Raw genomic sequence first — 27,099 nt, 5'->3', positions numbered from 1 at the left:
CAGAGGATGAATGGACAAGGGTTACCCGAACCAAAAAGGCCAATAAGGCAAAAAGGGCCTTGCTTAAGGACCCCTTAAAGCAGATTAAGGCGATCAGGAGCGTCATCACGCCTTACCATAAGAACGCTAAGTATTCTGTTTGGGAGCACTTAGAGTTGTTTGAGCAAATGATGGAGACTTTCCATTTGAAGGACAGCCAAAGCTGTATTCAATATGTAAAGTGGACCTTCTCCCCGGAATACTCCAGTTTCTTTGCGGGGCTGGAGGACCAAAATCATTTAAGATGGTCCACCTATAAGGCGGCCATCTTGAAACATTTTTCCATTCATAGAAATCCTCAAGAGGCTCGCAAGGCAGCCTACAATTTGCAATGTGGGGAGGATCAGGCCCCACAAGAATTTGTGCAAGAACTGAAACATGCTTTTGCGCAGACCACCAGAAGGGTGCGCACAGACAGTAGAGAATTCATTAATACATTTTTTCATGCCTTGCCCAAATACATAATGACCCAGCTCGTGAGGGATTTTCACGAGAAAAGATCTTTAGACTGGGTCATTGAACAGGCTACCCGGATCTATGAGGTGCAGAAACCGGTAGATAGCAAAAGTAATGCCCAGAAAAACCCCAAAGCCAACAGCACCCCTGCTGCTGCCAAGGTGGCAGAGGTAAAGGTCACCCCCGTTTTGGATTTGGAGATGGGGGGGCCTAAAAACCTACCTGCACCTAATAATGCTAGGCCCAGAAGGTCCTCGGGCCAGTCACAGACAGGGAGCCAGGGAGGCAGCCCCACAAATGGGGTCCCTCGCTCTCCTGATTATGTAAGTCCCCGCTACAAGGGAAATCGACCCATCCTGGGTTATGTGTGGACTCCCCCAGCCCAAGGGGGGGGATCCAACCGAGCACCGAACCCAGGGAACTTCCCTCCAAACTTTCCACAGGAGGGCAGAAATTTACCAAACCCTGGGCAGAACTTTTTCCCCAGATATCCACCCGACTTTCAGCCCCAAAACCATCCATCCTTCTTTCCCCAATTCCCTGAGCCCAGACAACCTAATCCGGGAGAGGGGAGGCCAAGGGTGGAGGGGTACCCAAATCTTCCCAACCCGGGGTATTACCAGAGGAGGGACAGCTACCCTTCCCGGGATCAGCCCAGGGGAGAAAACAGGGCCCCGTATCAGCCTGAGCGGGTTTCCCAGTTAGAGCACCAGGTTCAAAACATGGCGCGGGATCTGGGTCACATACTGAGGGCGCAGCAGAACCCTCAGAACGGCATGCCGGCGCAGAACGCACCCAACTCTGGACCTGGTGCCCCAGAACAATGACGGGGGCAGCACCCCGATAACTCACCGGTTCCCAGGGAGGAGGCACAAAGGGAAGGGGGGTGTAAAGCCTTGGAGGAAGCTTCCTTCCTCACTTGTAAACAGCCCCTGGAAACCCAGGAACCGGAAACAAAATCTCTTGCCCCTGAAAGTCTACCTCCTAAGGAGCAGAGGGGGGGTAGGAGAAACAAAAGACCCAAACAGACTCAGTTTGAGGAGGAGGTACAGATCTTCCAATTTGAGGGAGAGGGATCCTCAGAGGATCCTGGGAAAAGGATCTTCTCCTTCAGAGAGGGGGGAACTCCTCCCAAAGAAAAATGGGTCCCTAGGGATGCAAATCCAGACTGGGGAGATGTGGAGACTGAGCTACCGCCGCCCACCATCTCATCCCAGAACCAACCGCAAGAAAATCCCCTGGTTCAAACCCATCCTGGTGACTGCCTCCAAAAAGGGGGGGGCGGCCCGGAACCGGAGCCAGGGGAACCCACAATGGCTCTGATCTCCAGTTGACAACTTTTTCTTTCAGATTCCCAAGGCTGTCCACAGAATTCTGCCCAAATTTCTTCTCTTGCAATGTCCAAAACCAGAAAGTTAGCCCACCAGTTGTCCAAAAATGTGCATTATCTGTGCCCCCTTGAGGAGAAGGAGGGAAGATATTATGCCCCGGTACAAGTACAGGGGCAGGGTACAATTTTGGCATTGGTGGACACTGGATCTCAAGCTACCCTTCTGTCCAGAAGGGCCTTTGATGAACTGAATGCAGGAAGGGGAGGGAATTACCAAATTCCTCTCACCTCACTTCCTGGACAACTCCAGAACTTTGACGGGAAGGAAATTCCCGTCGAGGGGACGGCAGACTTGGACATTAAAATTGGGCGACACAAGTTGAAACACCCGGTCATAGTTGTGACTCCAGAGGGCACCCCTTGTTTACTGGGGAATGACCTCCTGAGAAGGTTGTCACCCCTAATAGATTGTGTAAACAAGGTCCTCTGGACCCAGACTAGCCGACCAATAAAATTAAAACAGAGTGTCAACCATGTTAGTTTAAACGGCACCTGCCACATGGTTGAACAAAAACCTGACCAAGTAGAATTTCACTTCCAGAATAGCCAAATTCCAGACGTGACAGTAATAGCAGTAGGACAACAGACTGGTGATGGGGGGTCCTCTCTATTTCTGAAAATCAACCTTCCTTCCAGTCTAAAGTGGTACTCCACGCTGGAAGGAAACACCCTGAAATTCTATACCAATCCACAATCAGAAACTCCCACTCCTATAGTCCAGAGAGATGTGAAATCAGCTCAGAGCCTAGCTGATATTCAGCAAATTGGAGAGCAGTTGTTCATCCCTGTCCAGTTAAATGATGGGAAGGACTCTGTTCTCGCTCGAGTGTGTGTGAACAACGGTAAGAGCTTCATCAGCGAAGCCATGTTCCGCCAACTCCCAAAAGATCCAGCCATTCCCACCTTCAAACTGATAGACAAATGGGAAATGGACCTGGAAGCACCTAATTCCAAACATCTCCTGCCAAGCAGGTGTATGCTCAAAATCTCCATTGGCAACAAGAGCATTGTCCATAATTGTTGGGTCGTGCGAGACGTCCCTGCCGCCTTTTACTTAGGCAGTGACATTCTCAATCGCTTTGCCATTAGTTTGGACCTAATAAACTTCAAAGCTTGGTCCCGATTAGCGGATAATCCCATGGGCTTTGATGATCCAGAAAAAGCATTTAGGTCAGCTCAATTGCTACCTTATGCAGTTGAAATTCAGATCAAAGAGGAAGTCACCATCGCAGAAAGGACCCGACAATTCTCCCTGGAAGTGAAAGTTAAAAGAGGACAATATTTGCAAAACCCTGATGCTTACATACATCTAAACGCTTCTCTCCAACAGCAAGGGTTAGGGGTAAACCCAACTCCATTAGTCAACATAGAACATGACACCATTCTAATAGAGGTGGATAACAGCGACTTAAAGAGTATTACTCTAGCCGCAGGCACCATTATTGGAATGGCGGTTGATGACCGACATTTTTCCATAGACTTAGGAAATGAACTGTTAGGGCCAATCCCCAAGGACTGCTTTGACAGTGACAGTGATGACAATACAACACCAGACAGTATTTTTACCCGGCATGGTGGGAACTTCCTGGTGTACACTTCTTGCCCTTATGGTAAGGAAGATGTGACTTGTGACTTCAGGAGGGATGAGGTGATTTTTCAGGTCCATGAGGGCTGCCTTTCCCACCTGAAGCCTCCGGTCCAAATCAGCACTCTGACCAGGGACTTCTCCACCCAGCTGGAGGAGGCCGCTGAAATAGCCAAACCAGAAGTCTTTCCAGGCTTCAGGCAGATGGTGGAAGAGAGAGTCAACCTAGCTGATGCCTGTGTGACTCTGGAACAAAAGTAAAAGTTGAAACAAGTTTTCTTGGATTTCCAAGATCTCTTTGCGGTAGACTCATATGACTGTGGTCGCACCGACATCCACACAACAACAATCCCCACGGACCCTGACATGACTCCTGTGTTTGTGAAGCAATATCGCTTGCCTCTCGCATCAATGGAGTCCCTTACTGAAATAATTAAGAACCTTGAGTCCCGGGGAATAATCCGTCCCGTCCACAGCACCTTCAATAATCCGGTGCTGGGAATATTGAAGCCAAACGGCCAGTGGAGACTCTGCGCCGACCTCAGGGAGCTCAACAAACGGGTCCATACTTCCCGATGGCCTCTGCCCTACATTGACCAAGGGCTGGCCCAGATCCAGGGGTCACAGGTATTCACTGCAATAGACCAGACCAATGGATACTGGACCGTGCCTGTCAGCAGGGAGGACCAATACAAACTGGATTTTACCTTTGGGGGCCAGCAGTATACATGGACCCGGACTCCCTTCGGATACCTTAACTCCGGTAATGAGTTCAACATTTTCCTACATAAGGCCATGCCCGACCTGGGTGCGAGGGGTAACCTGGCTTATGTAGATGATGTCCTCATCAAAAGCTCAACTGTGGAGGAACACATAGCGGAGATCCGTTATGTTCTGACACAGTTGAGGGCCGCCGGAGCAAAACTTTCCTTTCAGAAAGCACAGTGGTGTAGAACCCGTGTTAATTTCTTGGGGCATGAGATTACTGCTCAGGGCCTCTGTCCCCAGGAAAAGAAAGTGGAAGCACTTCAGAAACTGAAAGACCCCACAACTCTGCGGGAACTAAGGAGCCTCCTTGGACTGACTAATTACAGCAGAAAGTTCATTGAGGGCTACGCAGAGATCACCAGACCCCTGATTCATCTCCTGAAGGGGGGGGTCAAGTGGGAATGGGGTCCAGAACAAGCCGAGGCAGTAAAACAACTCAAAAGAAGCCTCTCACAAGCGCCCTGCCTAGCTTACCCTGTCAGAAACAAGGAGTTCTTCCTGGAGACGGGGTTCTCTAATACGTGCTTGACGGCAGTATTATACCAAAAGCATGACAAGGTCAATAAAGTAATCTCCTATGCGAGCAAAACTTTATCCTCTGTGGAGGAAAAATTCAACGATTGTGAGAAGGCACTCCTGGCAACGGTGTGGGCATTGAAGAATTACCACCCGTTTATCCAGGGGGAACACATCATAGTGGAGACTCCACACCAGCCTCTGCAATATCTCCAAAGTGACAGAATCCGGGCCGGAAATGTGAGTAATTCCCGAATTACTTCCTGGATTCTGTCAATGCAAGGCTTTCCTGTGGAGGTCAGATATGGCCAAAACAAGAAGAGTCCCCTCGCGCAAGGTCTGGCTGACTTGCATGATTGTGCCAGAGAAAACTGTCTCGAGGACGAAAGTCTAAAAATAAAGGACAACACGGAGGCATACCTTAATTCCCCACACAAAGTCTTTGATGAGGACAAGTGTGAGGGAATGCCCACTGTCTATGTGGATGGATGCTCTTACCATGTTGACAACAACGGGGAGAAAGAACTGGTGGCTGGCGTAGGGAATGCATGGGTGAAGGAGTTCCCAGAACCCTCCGCTGGATACAAAATTGGTCCCCGAAGTAGTCAGGTGGCAGAATTGATGGCTGTGCATCAGGCCATCCTCACTGCTGTCCAGCATCAACTCCACGAACTGGTCATAATCACAGATTCGGATTATGTACGGAACGGGTTCGTGGAGCACCTGGTTAATTGGAAAACCAGAGGCATGTTATGTGCTAATAACAAACCCATGAAACATGGGAAGTTGATCCAAAACATTGATGATCTGGTCACCTCGAATGAGATGACCATCTATTGGAAAAAGATCAAGGGTCATTCCAAAGTAGAGGGACCAGACAAAACTGGAAACGACTTAGCTGACCAGCTGGCCAAAACCGGGGCCATCCAAGGGGATCTAATTGAGATTGAGTCCCTGTTGGGGGAAATCCAGGTCACTGCTATCACTAGGTCCCAGACAAATGCTCACAACGACCTTTCAATTGCACAATGGAGCAAGGAGACCCCTGATGCTGATTTGATTACCGCTCAGAAGGGGGATCCAATTATTGGTAAGTTTTACCAACACCTTGAGGACCCTGAGAACTTTCCGCTGACGGATACCAATTACATTGGGAAAGAGGACCTAAGAGTGTTGATGAAATGTCCAAAAATGTTCCGAATCCAAGACGGTTTGTTGGTAAGGAAATCCAAAGCTGGCCATGATCAGTGGGTGGTTCCTACCTCATTCCGAAGCCTGATGTTAAGTCACGCCCATGATGCGGCCACCGCCGGTCATAGGGGGTTTCACACAACATTGGAAATCTTAAGAGAGGTTGCATACTGGCCACACATGGGGCAGGACCTTGACCAATACTTGAAGGGGTGTCTTGTGTGTGCACAATTTCAGCCATCATCCCTCACGCACCGTGCGCCTCTCCAAAAGCGGGGGATGACACTGCCATGGTCAGATTTACAAATCGACTTTGTAGGCCCCGTGATTCGCTCTGCTAGGGGGAATAAGTACATGTTGACTGTGACATGCTTGTTTACCAAGTGGGTGGAATGTCTCCCAGCCCCAAATTGCAAGGCAGAAACTGCAGCTGCCCTGATGATTAACCACATCTTTTCCCGTTTTGGTCTACCTCAAAGGATTGAGTCAGACAGGTTTAGCCACTTCACCAGTGAAGTAATGACAAAGATGTGGGAGATACTGGGGGTCAAAAGGAAGTTGCATATTGCTTATAGACCAGCTTCTTCTGGGGCAGTAGAGAGATATAACCGAACCATTGTGAGCATATTAAAGAAGTTTGTGGCAGATTCTGGGCCAAGTTGGGATATCCGATTACCTCTGGTCCTAATGGCCATCAGATCTACCCCTTCATCTGCAACCAAAATGTCACCATTTGAGTTGATGACTGGGCGCAAGATGGTGCTTCCTCAGCATTTGCTCTACAGGACCCAAGAGCAGACACTGATAAATGCCTCCACTACTCATGAGTATGTGGAGAATTTAAGGAAACACCTCCAACATGCTTTTGCTTACGCTCAGCGGAATCTAGAAAGATCGGCTGATAGCATGAAGACCCACTATGACCTGAAAACTTCCAGGAAGGAATATCAGGTGGGGGACCGGGTCTATCTATACAATTTCCAAAGAAACCAGGCAAAACAGCGGAAATTCTTGCCTACATGGAAGGGACCCTTTGAGATCATCGACAAGATCTCCCCTGTGGCCTACAAAATCCACATCCCCAAAGGCGGTTTGGCAGAGGGGGAAGACAAGTGGGTCCACATAAACCAGTTGAAATGTTGCCATCCCAGGCACACTCTGCAACAACTGGAGGAATCCTCTGGAATCCTAGCGGGTACTGTCTCAGACTAATTCAGTTCCAACCATAAAACATACCACATCTAGTCTCTAAAATATTGTGATTTGCATGAAACTGTCTCTTAGTTATACTGTTCTTTTTTCAAAATAAGAATGTAATGTTTCGTTATGATGAAATGCATATGCTGCCCCACTATCTCAACAATGGTGGAAAAATGTCTATGAATAGGTATTGCCGCTCTTCCTTTGTCGTCCTAGGAGAAAGAAAACCTGGAGACGGGACAAGGAGGACGATCCGGAGACTGGGAGGATGACGCAAGGGGGCCCAGTGTACCGCCCAATATTCCCATCAGGACCGGCGAGGAGAACCGATCGATCCGACCGGATGGAGAAAAAGATGCTGAACTGTGCCATCTATTGGAAGAAGATGAGGAAACATCCCAGATCTTGCGGGTCCCACCAGTGAAGGATCAGATGGCCACCGCAAGAAGGGGGGCTTGTGGGATGTTTTTATCCACGCATCCAAGCCCTACCTCAAAACTGTGCAGTACTGACATGGAAAACATCATGATGGCCAGAGCTTCCCAGAAAATGCACAGGGAAATGCATGAAGAATAGGCTGCCACTCATTTTTGCCGATGTTATGGGCACAGAAGGGCACTGCCTAAAACCACCAGTGGACTACCCACACAGTAGTCTGAAACCATTGGGAATGGCAATGCTGATTGCCAAAAGCAAACCCATAACTGTTGGGAATTCATTTTCTTAAATCCCAAAAAGGGGTGCAGTACCAGTACTCACCACTATCCAAAAGCCGGCGTTTTAAAACCACAAGATTTTGTAGAAAACTGAATAAATGAACCTAAAACATGCCAAAGAAAGACTTACTGAGAGGTGGATCCAATGTAAAGTTATATTCTGAAGTGACTTGAAGGTGTATAACAAGACTGGCTGAGCTGTGGATTTCAGCAGTTTAAGTAAATGTGGACTGAAAGACACTAAAAAAATCTAAATGTTTAAATTGACTGAGTGACCTACTTCTGAGTGTCACATAGGTTGCAATTGTTTAAATGTCATAGTTTTAAACTTAGAATCAGCATCCTAGCTGCATATGTAAAAAAATGTCTTGACTTAGACTGGGGAACAAAAAGTGACATTTTATCTGAAACCTGGCTTAAGGAACTGAATTCTGCCTGGCAACTACCCCCATCAGGAGTGAAACTTGAGTCACAGCTGTGTTCCCAGGCCTATCTGCCTTTTACTGGCCACACTAAGGATATGCCATCTCTCTGATAATTGAATTAAGGGGAACCCCCACAGAATACAGGAGCTCTGAACAAAGCCCTGTCCTGACTCAGGCAAATGTTTTATTGGCGGGAGTCGTAAATGGAGCTTCCTCTTGGTAGAAGCTGGGAGGGGCAGGGTCTCTGAGCTTGGCAGAAACTGGAAAGACTGGTTTCTGTACCATGTGACATGAAAAGACACACCTCTATAGCCAGAATATGGTTTTAGAAAAAGATGAATAACTCATAGTACGGACTTGTGAAAATTATTTAAATGACACCATAATTCTTGTGATTTTTCTGCCCACATTTTAAGAGGTTTTTTAGAACCGGTGGCATGTTCAGGGGGGTTTTAGCGGAAAAGAGGATATTACCAAAATGTGTGCATGTGAAAAATCTGACACTTCATCAACTAATGTCCATACTCCTTGCGCACATGTGTATAAATTTGGGTTAATGTCAGAAATTGCAAAATCAGTTAAAAAGTGCAAATATTGCCATTTCTGAATGCAAGCCCCCAGGAAGAGCAGAGTTTGAACAGGGTATACCTCCTGTGATATGTGAGGGGTGCATATAATTTTAAAACAATATGTACCTCTGCAAATATGTATTTGGTTCAAATCTAGATTTGTGTGCAAGTTGACAGGAGGAGTGGACTTTCTGCAGGCTGTAAAATGACATCACTCTGACACAACTTAGCTCCCCCAATCAGGGGAGAAATGAAAGCTTGGCCAATGATAAGTGGAGAGGGGCTGGCTAGTGATGCTGCTCACACACACCCATTTTAAAAACACATAAAAGCAGAGAGACAGGACAGATAGGGACCTTCAAATCCATTTGCAGCTGGAAGCTCTGCCGGGAAAATCCATACTTTACCTCCATCAACCTTCAGAGAGCCAACATAGAGACTTCAAATTCATCAGGCCAGACCAGAAGCAGAGTAGAGCTGACCTGTTAGCAGAACCAGAGAGAGCTGACCCAGATCACTGTGAAGTGCAGAGACCAGAGTCCAGTCTAAAACCTGACCAGATCCGTGGCGTGGCCCATTTCACTCAAGAATATAGTGTGAGTACCTAGAAAACTGGGCAGAACCAATCTCTTAGTTAACATAATATAATTCAATTCTATTTTAATCTAAGTAGAACTGCCTCCTAACTGTCACCTGTCATTTGTAAAGCTGTCACTTGTCATTTTCTAGTTGCAAGCTGCACTTGTCTTTTTGAACTTTAAAATTTCAAATCTGAAAAACGACCTTTATTTAATCGCTTATATCTCCGTGACCGTTTGTGCTAGAGACTTGCAGTAACTTTCATCTGGAAGCTGAGATCCTAGGCTGTCCTACGACCCCAAAACGATAGTGATAGTCCTTGTAGTTCCTCTGTAATCGCGCCCAGCGCAACCGCGAATTTTACCGCGATTTGCAAATTTCTTCACGTGTAAAAATCTGCTGCTGCTTGCCTTCCATTTGCCAGAAATTCGTTTAACCTACCAATTACTCCTAGATCCTTGCTAAAGTGAGCCTGGACTAATATTAACTTGATTTCACTCACCCTGAACCTCCTAGAGGGAATTAAAAGCATTTTAGCATATTTTTCACATCATTGCCAGCACATTTAAAAGCATTTGGGCCTGTGTTTTCAACGTCTGTAGTCTAAGTTGCTGGGTGAACTGAATCACATTTGATTGCATTTCTGAGAACTGTGTGCCTTCCTTCCATTTCCTTGCATAGCATAAAGGGGGGGGGTGAATTGTCCAAGAAAGTGATTACATTGTCTTTTGCTGAAATCCTATCAAGTTATTTTCTTTACTGCATTTCATTCCACATTGCATCCATTTGAAACCATAAAAGTATTGTTGCTATCTTATCCATTTCATGTCAACTCCTTAGTGATTATCAAGAAGTGTGCTAGTGCCAGATTCTCCGTTGTTAATCTTTAGCATATCAGATTAAGTGTGATATTCAATTATTAATTATTAAAAAGTGTGATAGATATATATTGCTTTACTTCTCAAATAAACCTTTTAACTTGCAAAACAGAACTACTTCTTGGCTCAGTAGGGTCAAGGGGATTCCAATAGAGGGGTGTTATATAGGGGTAGTCATCCAGAACGCATGAACTGGACATAAAGATATATCAATAAGGGTTTCCATTCAGTATCCCAGACTAGGCATTGACTTAGCTGTAGTGTTGAATTGAATCCTCTTACAAGATGTTCTAAATGCGACTACACCACAGATGTGCTATTTGACACACTTTCTAAATGCAACTACCACAGATATGCTATTAGGCGGACTTTCTAAATGCAAACTAGACCACAGGTATTCTATTAGGTAGACTTTCTAAATGCAGACCAGACCACAGATATGCTATTAGGCTGACTTTTAAACGCAACTACACCAACGGTATGTTACTAGGTGGACTTTCTAAATGCAACTAGACCATAGATATGCTACTAGGCAGACTTTCTAAATGGAAATACATCACAGATATATTATTAGGTGGACTTTCTAAATGGAAATACACCACTGCAATGCAATTAGGTGGACTTTCTAAATGCAAACTAGACCACAGATATGCTATTAGGTGGACTTTCTAAATGCAGTTACACCATGGATATGCTATTAGGTGGACATTCTAAATGCAAGCTAGACCACAGATATGCTATAAGGCAGATTTTCTAAATGCAATTATACCACAGATATGCTATTTGGCACACTTTTTAAATAGAACTACACCCCAGATATGCTATTTGTCACACTTTCTAAATGTAATTACCACAGATATGCTATTAGGCGGACTTTCTAAATGCAAACTAGACCACAGATATGCTATTAGGCAAATTTTCTAAATGCAACTATTACAGATGTGCTATTAGGTAGACTTTCTAAATGCAACTACCACAGATGTGCTATTAGGTAGACTTTCTAAATGCAACTACCACAGGTATGCTATTAGGCAGACTTTCTAAATGCAACTACCACAGATATGCTATTAGGCAGACTTTCTAAATGCAACTACCACAGATATGCTACTAGGCAGACTTTCTAAATGCAGTTATACCACAGATGGAAGAGTTTACAACAGTTTTAGCTTCATATGATTCAACTGCTTGATATATTTGACTGCCAGGTCTTCTCTTTATTGCCTTCTTAGTTCCCTTGGTATACTCCCCTGCTATGTATCTTTGCCACTATGTTAAAGGCTTTTGCACAACTTCAGTGGATTACCTGGTATACGCCCCTGAAAGGAATCCTCCTTCCTCTTGAGTATAACAGAGTCCCTGGTGTATTCCCCTGCCAGATATCTTTCCCCAAATGTGAACTGCCTGGTGCCTTCTCTTTACCAGGACGTCTTTACTGCTTTCACTATTACTTTCACTACATCGCATTAGCATCTACTTTGTTCTATCCAATGTCTTTACTTAGGGTAACACTTGTTTCATCTCTCCCCACATTGACATCTCATGCATATGTATTTGTTAATATTTTGTTGCTGCACTTTTCTTGTCGGTATTAACATCCTCTTCCTTTTAAACATTGACTTAACACTAAGTTTTGTCTGTGTTTAAATCGCCTTTGAGTATTGTCCAAAATATCAATCTCACATGATTAATTCACTTGATTGACAGATTGTCAGTAAGCTCTGGGGTCCCCAATGGCTCTGGGCAGACTCACTGGTAGTTCGTGGAGTCTCCAGTTTATGGCGTGTTTCTGCGGTGAAACTTCCTCTCTGGATTGGCTTCTCACACAATGAGGGCGTCTCTTCAGCGGTTCCTGCAGCTCCACGATCAGTCGCCATGTTCCTTCGGTGGCCTAAACCAGAGAGCGCTGTTTCCTGCTTCATACGTAACCCCAGGAACTCTGCTATCACTCCCCGTGCTCCCATGGTCCTTTGGGTATGCCTGCTGTGCCTCTCCTTCCTTCACGTCATGCCGGTGTCTGTAACTCGCGTTCACGAGCTGCCTGAAAGTGCCTTCCCCGGTTCTCGACCGTACTGGTTTGCTGACCACTTTGCTTACCATTTTTAAATGTCCAGGGCACTTTAGTTTGAATGAAACAACTATTCTGCACGTTAGTCTTTGGACTTTGCTTAGTGTGCATCAACTCTTCCCTCCTCTTCTTCATCTCAGTGCTGAGGCTTTATGGGAGCTGAAGTCCATAGATGCTATTTGGTTTCCAAAATGATGTTCTTAAAAAATTTCACATAAAAAATGTCAGAAACAGAAGATATTTTAGGTGCGTTGTGAGTGTTTGAGGTATTCCTGGGGTTTTGTCTAGATTGTTATAAAGGAAGGAGCTTCTGATTTTCACAATAAAGAGGATTTATAGGGTGACCACAAGCTTTCAAGAACTTAGGTGTTATAGGGTCTTTGTAAGGGAAAAGAGAGGAATACGGCATCTCATCCCATGGAATCATCCCCTCTCCTCAGTAGTTGACCCTCCCAGGTGATCCTTCCTCATGTAACTACCCCCAGAGTAAGGATTGGGTACTGGGTGCCATCCCTTGGCCACATGTGAGGATGTCCCTGCTGGGGAATCAGTGATGAGTCCATCCGATTCATCACAGTACTGGACGTTTTCATCATAACTATTGTACACTGAAAAGATGAAATAAGCTTTAAAGTCCTGGCATAGGACAGAGACTCTGCTGTAAATGCAGTGTTCCATGGTGCAATAGCAAAAGGCAAATGAATAAATTAATGTATTGGTACATATTTTGAAATAGCACAAACTATAACTAAGAAATGTAAATTATAAAAACGCGCAGAGCCACTCATAGAAGATTAGGATACTGAACCTGTTACCATGATGGAGTTGTTGCGAGGAAATGGGTGGACATGAGGGCTATACTGCTAAAGCAGAGTGTGGTATGGGGTACCTACGTACTTGCCAAGGTGGGGCCTGGTTAGAGGATGGCCCACTTGCGGGCGATTGAGCTCCATGGTTGACTTCATCTTTGTGGGAGCCTTCAGGCATCCGAAAAAGCTCTGGTTTTAGGTGTGCATATGCAAATCCGATCGGTGATCAGGAAATTCCACCCCGTCCCCGCACCCGGTCTGCCTTTTGGAGAGGACCAGAGGCTCCATGGTGGATGGAGGGTTGTGGTGTATGGCGGTGTTTTATAGACCCAAAAATGATGTGTATTTGCTCATTCGATCAACACGTTGCTTTATACAATAAATAAAATAAGATTTTTTATATTACAATTCCTTTCCCACTGCCAATATTTTCTTTATTTCATACCAAATTTTGATTGTCATAATAATAATAATGGATTGATCTTCCCACTCCACCAATTAATACCCTAAATGACTTAACACATCAGGATTCTTGAAATCACAGTTGCCTAGGTAACAACGCCTCAGGTGAGCCAGACCTGCAGAATCTAGTAATAAGTGTTAGTTGCCACCAATCCCATGATTTTATACATTTTACAAATCCTATCCTGCCAAAGTACATTCAACCAGACTGTCCGATACTCCAAGTCTACAGTGATGCTTTAGATTACCCACTTCCCGTGATGCATGGACCAAGTGTGTTTTCCATATGTGAACTGGTGCCTGGTTGACAAGGTTTGCCAGATTTGAGCATGGCAATTCTTCATAAAACCAGGGGAAGGGACGTTTTTGCATGTGTAGGTGCTTGAACAAAACGAATGCATTCAGTTTTAATGGAGAGACACCAATTCCTCTTCTGCAGCGGTAGACAGTGCTGCCACACCACACGATTGTTGAAATGCACCATTTGCTGTCTCCTGCAGATCGTCTAAGAGATCTAACTGTTGTATTCACATTGGGCCTCATGCCGAGTTTGCTGGTCCGGAAATAAGGGTGTCAGGAAGCTCACCGGCACCCTTGTTTCCGGACTTGCAATCTAGTGGTTTGCCTGCCGGAGCTGCTGTGCCCGACAGGTTTGACTGTGCCGGACACAGCGGTCACGGTAGACAAACGGTTAACAACGGTGCCAGTGCTTTTGTGTCCCCACTCCCGTAGAGTCCTCTGGGACTCTGGGGGAATGGAGATTACCAAAATACTTGTAATAGCCCGGTGGCACCGGGAAATCAGTAATTTTTGACGGCAGTAATTTTTGACGGGTCTAAGGCAACTCGCCGGTAGCAACGGCAGAGTTACCGCCGGACTTGCAATGAGGCCCATTGTCTAATGTGGGTTGTCCTTAATCAATTTTTGTGTACCCATGTATTGTTCCCGGTGACTGTTCATTTACTGCCCCCACAGCCTGTTCAGAAACTGATTTGGTATCTATTGTACATTATTTTGTGATCAAAAGAGCATTGTTCCTCTCTGTATAAACAAATAAATAAAAACATTGTGAGTGTGCACTTTTTGGCACCCTCTCTGCCAGCATTGCTGGCAGTAAATGTAGAAGTCAGTGCTGATCTGTGGGAGCTGTGCACACATTTAAGCCAAGGCACGCATCAAGCAAGAGATAAACTACTGTCAAAGCGCCACACGTGTTTTTATCATTTACAGGTGTAGCAAAGTTGGAAGCCAATTGTGACACCTGTTATCATTTCAAATATTGATCAATATTTCAGTGAAACCTACGTTTGTAGTCAAACCATCATTTTAGAGAAGGGCCAATGTCTTACACCAAAGCAGGCACACGTTTCATCAATCGCCAGGATTGAGAAGTTTAATAAAATTGACAGTGCAGAAGGTTATTTTCCAAGTTAAAAAAGACGCAATCGACACAATGTGGTTGTTTCACAAAATGAAATACCAGAACTAACCAAATGGTGTATGTGCACCTGCTCTTCACATAATTGGCTTCCAATGCTTCCTGGCTGCCAGAATGAACAAGCATTGGCAGAGCCAATGGTTTTGTTTTTTGTGTAGGCATTGGATAGGCATTTGCCAGGCACTGTCATGATGTTCATTTGTGGCCATAAGCATGCAACATCTGGAAAATTCTCGCTTTGGCAATGCGTAATTTTACTATGACTTTCCATGCAAGTAACAGATGCAAGGACACACATAGTGCGTATAAATTAAATGGCTGAAGGCATACTTTTCTAAGAATTCTTTTTTTACATCACAACCACATTTAGAGCAGTAATTAACTCATTAACTGCCAGGTGATTGATTTGAAATAACACAGGCCATATACAGCACAACGTTTGATGTTACTGCTTTATACAATTAGCTCAAAGAGATCCCAGGAGGATGTGCTCTATATGGGGAGAGGCAGGGAGTGTGTGAACATGGCCATAGAGATTAGCATGTCCATAAATAGTCAATGGACGGATAAATAACTGAGCAACGCCCACAAGCTGTGTTTCCTCCCTCACAACCAACTTCCCTACAGTCTTTACTCCAATTCAATAGTTTCGATTTATAGACCGCAGTTACGCGCAGACAAATGGAGAAAACTAAAAATGGCACCTGCGGTGGGTGCTGTCACTTGAAAGATAAAGAGTCAACTACTTCTTAAAGGATAGAGAGCTCCTGCATGACTCAAAGACCATCTAGGGAGCAGCTTAAGTGGCCAAAGTTATGTCCTAATTTATCCGAAAAAGTGCCCTTTTGGGTGACAAAAGCATAATCTTTTCCATATTATATTTAATATTTTGCTCTCAGACAAAGCATGAATGGAAATCAGTAATTAGAATGAAACATGCTGTCCCTTTAGGAGCATAATGCGTTGTGTTTTTAATAGAGCATCATATTATTATTATTATTTATAGGTTATTTATAACGCGTTTAATACCGAGAGGTTTCTAAGGGCGGACCCGGTATTGAACCTGTGTTGCGCAGCGTTTTCCTGTGTCCAAGGGTAGCGCATTGCCCCCGAGCTATCCTCCCGTATGTGCAAACATGACCCATTGCATTTATTAGATGTTGGCCCAGTCCTGCTTTTCTCTTCACATTTGTAGTTTCCTGGGTATCAGGTGAGTCAGGCAGGAAGCCGGAACAACGCAGGACTCAGGCAAGTACAAAAGGAACCTCTTTAACAGTTGCAGGTTACAGGGGAAGTGGTTAGGCCGGAGAGCAAGGTGCTGGCATCCGCCAGGTATCAGCTCCCGTCCTGAAGTCCCTTCCAGACGTCACTCACAGAATGTAGAGACCCCTAGGGTCCCATGTTCCATTGGACAGAACAGCACCATAGCCCATCCATACACGATACTACACTTCCCTGCTCCTTAAAACACCCACATGGAAAAGCCTTGCACCCCCACAGACACAATCAGCACAATGCAGGGACAATATCCCTTGCACTCCAAAAATTCAACCTCTTGCCCCGGTCTGCCCCACTGGGACCTCCGGCTACCGCACCCGCACACAAATGTGCCCCATTTAGGGGCAATCATTACTACAGCATTCTGGGACCTGTAGTCCTAGATTTATAAGAGGAAATCCAGGGCAACAGTTCAGAGAAAAACAGGACTGAACTATCATCTCCCGAATGGCATGGGACATGTGGGCATGTAGGCTGCATGCATAGTAAAAGGGCATTTGTGGGTGTGCATTACCATTGTAATAATACATGTGTGGTCTGTACTCCCACAATCAAAGCGTGTTCTATCATGTGACCCTTTTCCAGACATTTGCACTGTACCCGGAACTACATCCACCTGAACCTCTTCGCCTCGTTCATCCTGCGAGCAGTGTCCGTCTTCATCAAGGACTCCGTGCTGAAGTGGATGTACAACACCGCCACCTCCCACCACCAGTGGGACGGCATCATTTCCTACCAGGTAACGCGACCTCGGCCTCTCGACATCCTTCCTCGTCTCCTTCCCTGTCCTTCCCGCTCCTCTGGGGTTACACAGAATATAATCAGAATAGCTCTAGCACAGATCACCAGTGGATGCGAACAGCAGCGCACTCATGATGGGATTACAGGCACGCGCCACCACGCCAGGCAGTTCCCCTGCCCCCGCTTGCCCAACTTGCCCTTGTCTTCCGAGCAATATCGAATCTCAGATAAAATGAATATTAGTGGTTCATAAATGTTTTATTCGCTTTTTGGGAAGTCTTTATTGCAATCTGGGTTCTTCTTTATCGGTAATGAAAGGTCCACGGCAATAAACTCCAAGTCTTAATGATTTGTGTTATTATTCTCATGCACTATTGTTTAATATGTCAATTATATACTCATGGACCTGGTATATTATGATGGTAACAGCTAGGTAATAAAGGGTGGATACATTTGTAAATATCTGAATACAGATATTACACCTCAATGTCAAAATCAAGTCACGCTATATCATTATCCTATGGGAAGCCACGGAATTGGGAAATTACCCTTCTGCCGCTGCACATAATATCCCGGTACTACTGGCAGCCTACCGGCAATCTCATAATGAGGGCTATAGCCTTCGATCATTGTGCTGAATTCTTGCCGCTGCGTGTCATATGTGCCAGTTTAGCAGGAGATCTGGCAGGCCATGCAACGACAGTGACTAGTGTGAATCAGGCTTAGACAGGGTTTAGGGAGTGCTACTTGCTGCAAACGTAAGTGGTTACGGACTGGATTGGCTGAGCCAATAGATCAGTACCAAGGTGTGGGCTGCTGGAGGCCTCTGGTCGGTGGCTATGAAGGCTGATTTCTGGCTATTCAGTTACACCCAGATGTGGAATTGCTCTGATCTCAGGTCATCCACTCCCACTATCAGCACTAGCCGTTGAGATAGCACAGTGAGCTAAGCGCTCGCCCCTGATATCTGTGTGCAGCCTGTTGTGGCAGGTCCGGGTCCTAACAGGGTTAACTCAGTCTTTCATCCTTCTGAGGTCGATAAATTGAGTACCACTCTGAAAGATAATGTCTTCTGTTATTTCAGCGCTCTGAGACCTATGGGTGTGTAGGGCTTTATAAGACATACATTATTATTACTAAGTTGGACAATGGTTCACAGGTATGGTGAGTCCGGAAGGCAATTAGTCAGGGACATTAAGGCAGTCTTACTGCGGTTCCATGTAATAATGTCACTGCAAAATTGTGGCCTGGCAAAAAAGTTGCCAAAAAATCGCAGTGTTTTGAAGGGACATTATTACATTGAACATGCGGGGGATACCCCTGCGACCCCCAAAACCTTTTTTTGTTCAAGGGGAGCGGGGGACAACCCTGCAACCACAACTCCCCTTGACGCCTTATATGTGGTCACTATATATAATGTTGCCACAACCTTTTCCCGGCGACATTATGTTTGGCCACCATATATATGGGGACATTATTACCGGATACCCTTACTGGTAGTGAGTAGAGTTCTGAATGACCCTGGACGACCTGAAAAGATCTCATCCTTGTCAATCCGCTCTCTGAGTTACAGACACCTGTGTTTGACGCCCCAGAGATCCTGCGCAAGAACCAGCATTAAAGGCTGGTAGCTATACTTGCCAGGGAGGTGGCGCGTGGTCCTCTAAATGGTCTGTCTGCTCACCGACTATTGACAGGAATCGGTGGCCACCGAATGCTGGAAACAGAATGGGCTGCCATTTGGCTGTAACCTGCAAGTGTTGGGTCAATGGCTGCAGTTTTACAACAAAAAAACAAAAACTGTAGATGGCTTGGGGAGTATCAACATGTTTTCCACCTAAGAGTTATCATAGACCATGACAGTAAAACCTGAATTGTCTCTGATGTCATTGCAAGATGGAAACCGCTCTGGGTGGCAGTTGGGTTAATTGCATCTGTCGCCACGTGTGTCCTCGCCGGCCTATGAGCTGTCACCATGGACCAGCAGGGTCCAAAATGGCGGATCAAGTCGAAGGCCTTCTACCAAACTCCATGGCCTCACTCTGGCTCTTCCTCTCCCCATCCCAAGGGATTACCCATCTTTCAAAAGAAAAGAGAAACATGCTTTTAAAGAGAAACAATAGCTTCTCTCCCCTTTCCTCTGCTCTCATGCTAGCAGAAGTACCCCCTGTTGTTCCAGGGAGAAGTCCGCACCCGGAGTTAGAATTGCCGGGTGACCGACCAGCTGCAAACAAGGCCCCGGAGCTAGCCTCGCTGAGTGTGGCTGTGCTTTCTTCCCCCTTAATCCTATTCCCTCAAGTTTTACCTGCCATGATGCTACACAGCAAAAAACAGTCCGGTGGAAGGTTTTGCAAGAATCCTAGCCTCTGCCATTGCTCTGGTGGCCATGATATTACCGCATTTTATAGGGTCTGCGTGCACAATCATAGTTTTCCATTTGCGACTGGGGTGTTAACTCGTTATAGCAATGTCACATGTTAGCATGTGTGCTCGCTCTTCTGATTGCTTCTGGCCTCTTCCAGGAATCCATGAGCTGCCGGCTGGTGTTCATGATGATGCAATACTGCGTGGCCGCCAATTACTACTGGCTGCTGGTGGAGGGCGCCTACCTGCACACGCTGCTGGTTCTGTCTGTATTTTCCGAGCAAAGGATATTCCGGCTATACCTCTGTGTTGGATGGGGTAAGTAATGAAATGGGAACTGCAATTGATTTACCACTGACTAGTCTGCTTTCTATGTTCTGTGCTATAACATAGGGGTTGTCCTCCCCTCTATAAATCTGAAAGGTGTACGGGAAAAATTCAGTGTACACTGGTTGTTTAGACCTTAATGGGAACACATGTCATTCTGGGCAACCATTAAGAAAAGCAACATGCTTGCTGGTGCTAAACACATGACTCAAAAGATATATGTAAAACGAATTCTTTTAATTTTTCATTTAGCTTACTATTATTAGCTTTTTAAAAAAAAAAGTGTGCAGAGAAAACAAGTTGTTTCTTTTCATAACAGTCCATGATGTCCATTCATGTAATAACATACATAGTTGAAAGGTTCACTGTATCAAAAAGAAACTGTACTTAGTGACAAGAGATGTGAGTTCAACATTTTTGCATATGACCAACATCTTGAAAATCAAAGTGTCCCATGTCATTGGGGATAGAGAACACACTGTGAGAATGTAAAATGAGGAGACGGATGAATCTGTGTCTCCTGTGCCCGGCTAAAGTCTGACCTTATATTCGGTCTATGTTCTGTTGCCATCTTGCTCATTTTCAAGTCTCCTTTTCAGTTTCTACTATTTACTCTTCATTTCTGTTTAAGTGTTACTATTTTTCACACAAACATGTAACGTTTTAACACTTGAGCCATTTATAGTAGTAGACTGTGCCTGTTGGTCTCTCTGTGTTTGTATGTACCAGCGCCCACACTGCTAGGCACTGATTCGGTCCTGAGGCGCCCACTGAACCGTCACTAACAACTCCCTCTCAGCCTCACATCCTAACTGGCAGCCATGTTCCTTTACAACAGCGTCTTGGACATTGGCGTCATTTTAGGGTGGGGGGGACAAGGGTCTTTGTCCCCCCACCCTCAACTTTTGTGGCACACCACTTTGTCCAACTCATTTGGCAGGTGCCCCTTTCATTTAGATGTCATGTCATCCCGCCGACATTTTCAGCAAAGTTACCCCACTGATCTTGAAGAGACTGTGCAGTTCTAGCACCACCCATCAGGATCACTATGCTACCCAGGTTTATCCTTGAAGCAGAGCAGCTGTCCACGCGCACCCGTCACCCGCATTCTATCATTGGCCCTCAAAACTCAATCTTCAAAATGGTGTCCACACAAGCTGGGATGGTGCCTACAGATGCCATCTGCTGTAAAGCAAGTTAACCACCTATGTATCTCACCCTGTATGTTAAGTTATGTTATTTTACTTATAAAGCGCCAAAGCCCTAGGGCATCCATGAACACATCATAGCACATAAATGCTTACACGCAGTCAACCACTGTGTCTCAGATATGCCTTACACCACCATTTTAGCAACATGAATGTTGTAATCCTCCCGTTAACACACAAACACCCCCAACAGTCCTGGTATAGTGCCCAAAACACCACAAGACAATGGAAACGGCACATACCATGCTATAGAAGACCCCACAGCATAACATACATTTGGAGGTTAATCACATCTAAGCCAAATATAAACTATACATCTAGGATAAGGAATGTAGCTTATGTGCATTACTGAGCGGGTCTTTCCCGCACAGTAAATACTTTGACGTTTTTCTCTCAATGCGTGTTCCGTCCCACTGCTTTTCCTCAAAGAGGGGTCCCATCTAGACTCCCCACCGCGTTTACCAAGCAGACAAGAAGAGGGGGGTTGCATCCCCCTTCATCCCCCTGATCCAACTGTCTCCACCCGTCGCACTTACCTCGATCTCCCACAGCGGCACTACTTCCTCCTCCTCTGCAATGGACATATGACATCCCTAGCCCCGCCCCCATCAACACCTTTCCTGCTCATTTACCGCCCACTACCACACCCTGTACACTCCGGTACCTTCCCAGCAGCACAATACTTAGCCGGAATGCAAGTGCGGTGCTGGAAGGACCCGCGTTACACTCAGGCTCAGACTGGCCTATAGGGCAATAGGCTAATGGCTGAACCAAAAACTCAAAATACTTATGTGGGCCCGTTTTTTGGTTCAAAGTGGACAACTTTTTTGGCCAATTTGAGCCAGTTTGATGAGTTACTTCAATGTGCGGCTAATTGTTTTTTTGACCCATGTTGCTGAATAAATATTCTTTAACATGTACAATTTGCATCACATTTTATCAAAAAACTCCCCCTTGGGTAGTACACAAACAGTGTCACAAAAGGAATGAATTCCCATTTGCAACCGTGGGCCTCTTTTACGCTGGTGCCCGAGACAATGTTATGCCCCAGTCTGACCCTGGTTACACTTACAGCATGGCAAAGACATGCCACCCTATAAATAACACAAATATCCAATTACCGTTTTGAGGAAAATCCTGAGGCATGTTTCTAGGGTATAGTACATTTTTCACACACTGGGCCTCATTACACGGATGGCGGTGGACCAAGGTGCTATTAGCACCTTGGTCCATGCCGGTAAAATATCGCCACCGCCTTGGTGGAAAGGGGAATTACCGCCCTATTCCAAGGTTGGCGGGGCGGTAATTCCCCTTTCCCCCATTGCCCTTCCCCATTCCCATTTTTGCCCCATAGGGCTCTATGGGAATGGGGAAGGCGCTAATTATGGTGCCGCAAATTGCGGTACCGTAATTAGCTCCCTGGTCCCTTTGCGGGTTGGTTTTTAACGCCTGCAAAAAGCAGGCGTTAAATTCACCAACCTGCAAAGGCACCTCGTAGTAAGGCGGTAAGTGTTTACCGGTACCGTTAAAATACCGGTACCGGTAAACCCTTACCGCCTACCGTGTAATGAGGCCCACTGTATGCAGTTTATAAAATAGGCATGAGAGGATGAAGCGGATGTGTGCTTCTTATTCAGTAGAGGAATCAGAAGTGTGCCTCGCCCCAACCCCCCTTAGTGAAATTTGATGGGAGAATAAAGAAAACCTGAAATATTTTGTAACATTTTAAATGATCTTAGTCTAATGCCTTGGAAGACCTTTTTTGTCCCAGTCTTTATTTTGATACTGCCCCGATTAACATTGACCCTGCACTTGGCTTCCTGTCTGCAGCGCCGGCTCAAGGTGCGCTATGAGGGTGTGGCCGCACAAGGGTGCCCCATCCATCGGTGCAGAAAATAAAGGGCGCCTTGCCTCCAGCGTGATTCTTTAATAGGCGCTGTTTACTTGACACTGAGCCGGAGGCAAGGCGCCCTTAAGCACACCTTCCAAGAACAGCAGGGGGTGCAGTACTGAGCCCCCTGCTGTTCTGCATTTGTGGTGGGCACATAAACCTTGCACAGGGCGCTGGCAGACCTGGGGCCGGCACTGCCTGTCTATAGTCGCTGAACTGCTGGAGCTTGTGGATGGGCACCAGATTGCTAATGTGAGGCCTTTTCAAAGCAGAGGCCATGCTCCCAAATGCGCGCTGTCATCGGCTCGTCTGTTTTTCCACCTTGAGCTACTTTCCCAAATGTCTCTCTTCTCCCCAGACAGAGTAATGGACATACAAACTCTGCATGCTCTGTTGCGTGTGCACGTCTGATTCCATGATCTTATGTAGCGCGTGCTGATCTTATGTATAGTGTTTGTAACTGGGATGCTTAATCGATAGATACATGCAAATGCTAAGAATACACAGGAAACCAGCACTAGCTGAAGTGCAATTGTCAGTGTCTTTTCATCCAAAAGGAGGTCAAGGGCTAGAGATATCTGGTATCATGTGGCAGTATGTAGTGCCACATGCCCCCTACACATCACAGTTCTACCTCTATATCACACATCTCTGTGATGCAGGCTAGCAACATGCACTACTCTAGCGCTCCCTCTCACCTGCTGTCCTTCACTCTATCTCTCTGCTTCTCTCTCTGTCACTCTGTGTCTTTGGGCCTCATTACACAGACGGCGGTAAGGGTTTACCGGTACCGGTAAGGGCACCGGTACCGGTAAAGTCTTACCGCCTTACTTCGAGGTCCCTTTGCGGGTAGGTACTTTAACGCCTGCTGTTTAGCAGGCGTTAAAAACCAACCCGGAAAGGGACCAGGATGCTAATTACGGTACCGCAACTTGTGGCACCGTAATTAGCGCCTTCCCCATTCCCATAGAGCCCTATGGGGCAAAAATGGGAATGGGAAAGGGCAATGGGGGAAGGGGGAATTACCGCCCCACCAACCTTGGAATAGGGCGGTAATTCCCCTTTCCACCAAGGCGGTACCGGTATTTTACTGGCATGGACCAAGGTGCTAATAGCACCTTGGTCCTCCGCCTACCGTGTAATGAGGCCCTTTGTCTTTTTCTGTGTGGGTGAGGGTCGGGTTGTCAGGGGTGGGTTTGCTTGGGCCACCCCAGCCGTTGCTGACAGCTGCATGACAAAAGAAAAACACTGATATATCGGTGGCAAGCTGTGTTTTTTTTTGCGTGCAAAAGCAGCTATTAAAAAAGGGAAATGATGTATTTGTACCAACCGTAATCTTTATGAAATGTTGCAATGTTAATTTCTAAATATCACTTACAGTATAGGTTTTCTTACAATAAGAATGTTTCGTGTCTTACTGAGCAAAGCTCAAACCTATAACATATTAAACATGAGTGTTGGAGCCCCTCTACTGAGAACGAACACAGGATAAATAATCGGTTCTATGGAATTTCTTTCATCTAGGAGGGTCTACAACCACGTTTTAGCTCCTCACTGCAGCCTACACAGAGGCGAAACTATCATTTGCATATCAGTCTGTTCCCACCTACAAGGGCAGTCCAGCACCGAAATGCTAGGCAATTCTCCTCTGAACAAAAGTATCGACAGCAACCCTAGACACGTGTTTCAGCTTTGCTGGGCCTCATCAGTGAGGTGAAGCTGAGCCTCTCTAAGGCACAGTGAGCAGGGGGTCCATGTCTGGGTTTACCTTCGGGTGAAACCCCAAGGTTACAAATGAAACCTGAGTGTGGGAGCCCCTCTACTGAGAACGAACATGGATCAAATACCCTGTTCTATGGAATTTCTTCCACTCTGGAGGGTCTACAACCATGTTTTAGCTCACTGCACCCTTCAAAGAGTGGGCACCTTCCCATAGAACAGGTTATTTGGCCATGTTTGTTCTCGGTAGAGGAGCTCCCAGACCTTTTTGTGTATGTTAAGGGACTTTAGGTTTCACCCTAGGTAACCCATGGTAATCAAGACGCGCAACCCTTGCTGACTGTGCTTCGAGAGGCGCAGCTCCCCCTCACTGATGAGGCCAAACAAGGCTGAAACACATGTCTGGTGCTGCTGTTGGTACTCTTGTTCAGAGGAGAATTGCCTAACATTTTGGTGTTGGACTGCCCGAGTGGGTGGGACCAAACTGATATGCAAATGGGTATTTCTCCTCTATGAAAGGCACAGTGAGCTAAAGCAAAGTTGTAGACCCTCCAAAGTGGGCTCCTTACCATAGAACAGGATATTTGGCCATGTCTGTTCTCGGTAGAGTGTCTCCTAGGTCTTGATTTGTATGTTTGGGGACTTGGGGTTTCACCCTAAATTACCCAGGGTAATTTGGACTTGGATCCCTTGCTAAGTTTGCTTTGAAAAGGCACAGCTCCACCTCACTGATGAGGCCCAGCCAGGCCAAAACATGTGTCTTGGGTTGCTGTTGATAGTCTTGTTCAGAGGAGAAATGCCAATTATTTCGGGGCTGCACTGCCCGAGTGGGCGGGACCAGACTGATATGCAAATTGATATTTCTCCTCTGTGAAAGGTACAGTGAGCTAAAACGGGGTTGTAGAACCTCCCAAGTGGGTACTTTCCCATAGAACATGTTATTTGGACATGTTTGTTTTCAGCAGAGGGGCTCCCAGACCTTCTTGTGTATGTTTACAAACCTACAACACCCATATATATTATTGTTTGAAAGAAGGTTATCATTTCAATACAAACAGTCTGGTACATTCTTATTGTACTCTTGCAAAATACACATCGGATGAAGAAGAAGGGGATAAAGAACACTACTTAGATTTCCAGCCTAATTTGCATGAAATTGAGTGAACATAATAATGACCGCAGGTATTTTTATTTGACAAATATGCCTGTCATGAAAGTCCTGTATGCTTGAATCACTAAAATACAAAAGGCATTTTGGGTGTGGTGCTCATTTCATTTTTAAAAACACTCACCTAGCGGTAAAATCTTTGTAACATTGAACCATATATATATTGATTCAGAAAGCATTGGACTCAAATGAGAGGGTAGAGTTACAGTTACAGTGGTGGCTGGTGAATTTGGAGTGGTGTAATTGTTTGGTGTGAATATGTAGGAGTGACCGAGCACAGCAAGGGAGCCAGAACCAAACAAGATTGCGGTTCAGTGGGGTTCTGCTCCCAAGAAGATTGAAAAAGAAATAATGGGTTAAAATTGTGCATTTTGCCACACTTTCTGTGACAAATTGTGTACACACCGTGCCACAACAATTGAAATGGATTTGTATGGTAGCACATGAAAAAAATATATAGATGGAAATCACCAAAGTTGTACAGGAGCATTTTTCAATGCATTTCCATGATGCTTTTGCCCACAGTATATGCCAGTACATAAAACATGTTCATGTTGACCGTGCCAATACATGTCCATTCAGGCTGCACAAATATGTGGCAGTATTACCATCTTAGGACTCCTAACTAGTAACAAATGCCATGCCACTAATATCTGGAGTGGCAATAATAACATAGGTCAGTGTACCAAGTAATCACAATTATTTTTAATGTGACCCTTAGTTAGTACACAAATGCAGTGACATATTAATACAAATATATGTTCAGACTGGAGCCACCAATGTAAGCCAGTCTAGCCATGTAATAACACTCATCATGCTTGCTTTACCCTTGACGCCCAGTAAAAGTGTTATTGCGTAGCTAGAGTGGTCTAAATTCAATGTAGGCCAGTCAAGTCTCGTAATAACACTTATCATGTTTGCTTTAAACTTGATGGCAAATACACATTGCCATGCCACATTAAGAAAGTATATGCAGACTGGCATGATTAGTAGTGCCATTTTGCATATACGTTCTTCATATAGCATAGCATTTTGTACTTGTCATCAAGGGGTAAAGCAAACATGATAAGTGTTACAAGGCTAGACTGGCCGACATTGAATGTAGGCCACACTAGCCACAATATAACACTTAAACTGATTGCTCTACCCTAGGCGCACAGTAGCATTTACTGGACATTAAAGGTAAAGTAGACATGATACATGTTATTACGTGGCTAGGCTGGCCTGCAATGTAGGACAGCGTAGCCACATAATAACACTTATCATTTCTGTTTTACCCTTGCTAACACTTATCATGTTTTCTCTCCATTTTATGCA

General features: G+C 45.5%; 1 protein-coding gene across 1 annotated transcript in view; it reads left to right on the top strand.

Moving 5' to 3' along the window:
* GLP1R (glucagon like peptide 1 receptor) overlaps positions 1-27,099 on the top strand; it is a 676,904-nt gene that overhangs the window by 325,300 nt on the left and 324,505 nt on the right. Inside the window, exons 3-4 of the mRNA XM_069607308.1 lie at positions 16,950-17,103; positions 19,628-19,787. Of these exons, the coding sequence (XP_069463409.1) occupies positions 16,950-17,103; positions 19,628-19,787 (314 nt within the window). The remainder of the gene's footprint in view (positions 1-16,949; positions 17,104-19,627; positions 19,788-27,099) is intronic.

This window comes from Ambystoma mexicanum, chromosome 4q, assembly GCF_040938575.1.
Source record: "Ambystoma mexicanum isolate Mex_15411 chromosome 4q, UKY_AmexF1_1, whole genome shotgun sequence".
NCBI lineage: Eukaryota > Metazoa > Chordata > Amphibia > Caudata > Ambystomatidae > Ambystoma > Ambystoma mexicanum.
This window is presented reverse-complemented; position numbering and strand designations above follow the sequence as displayed.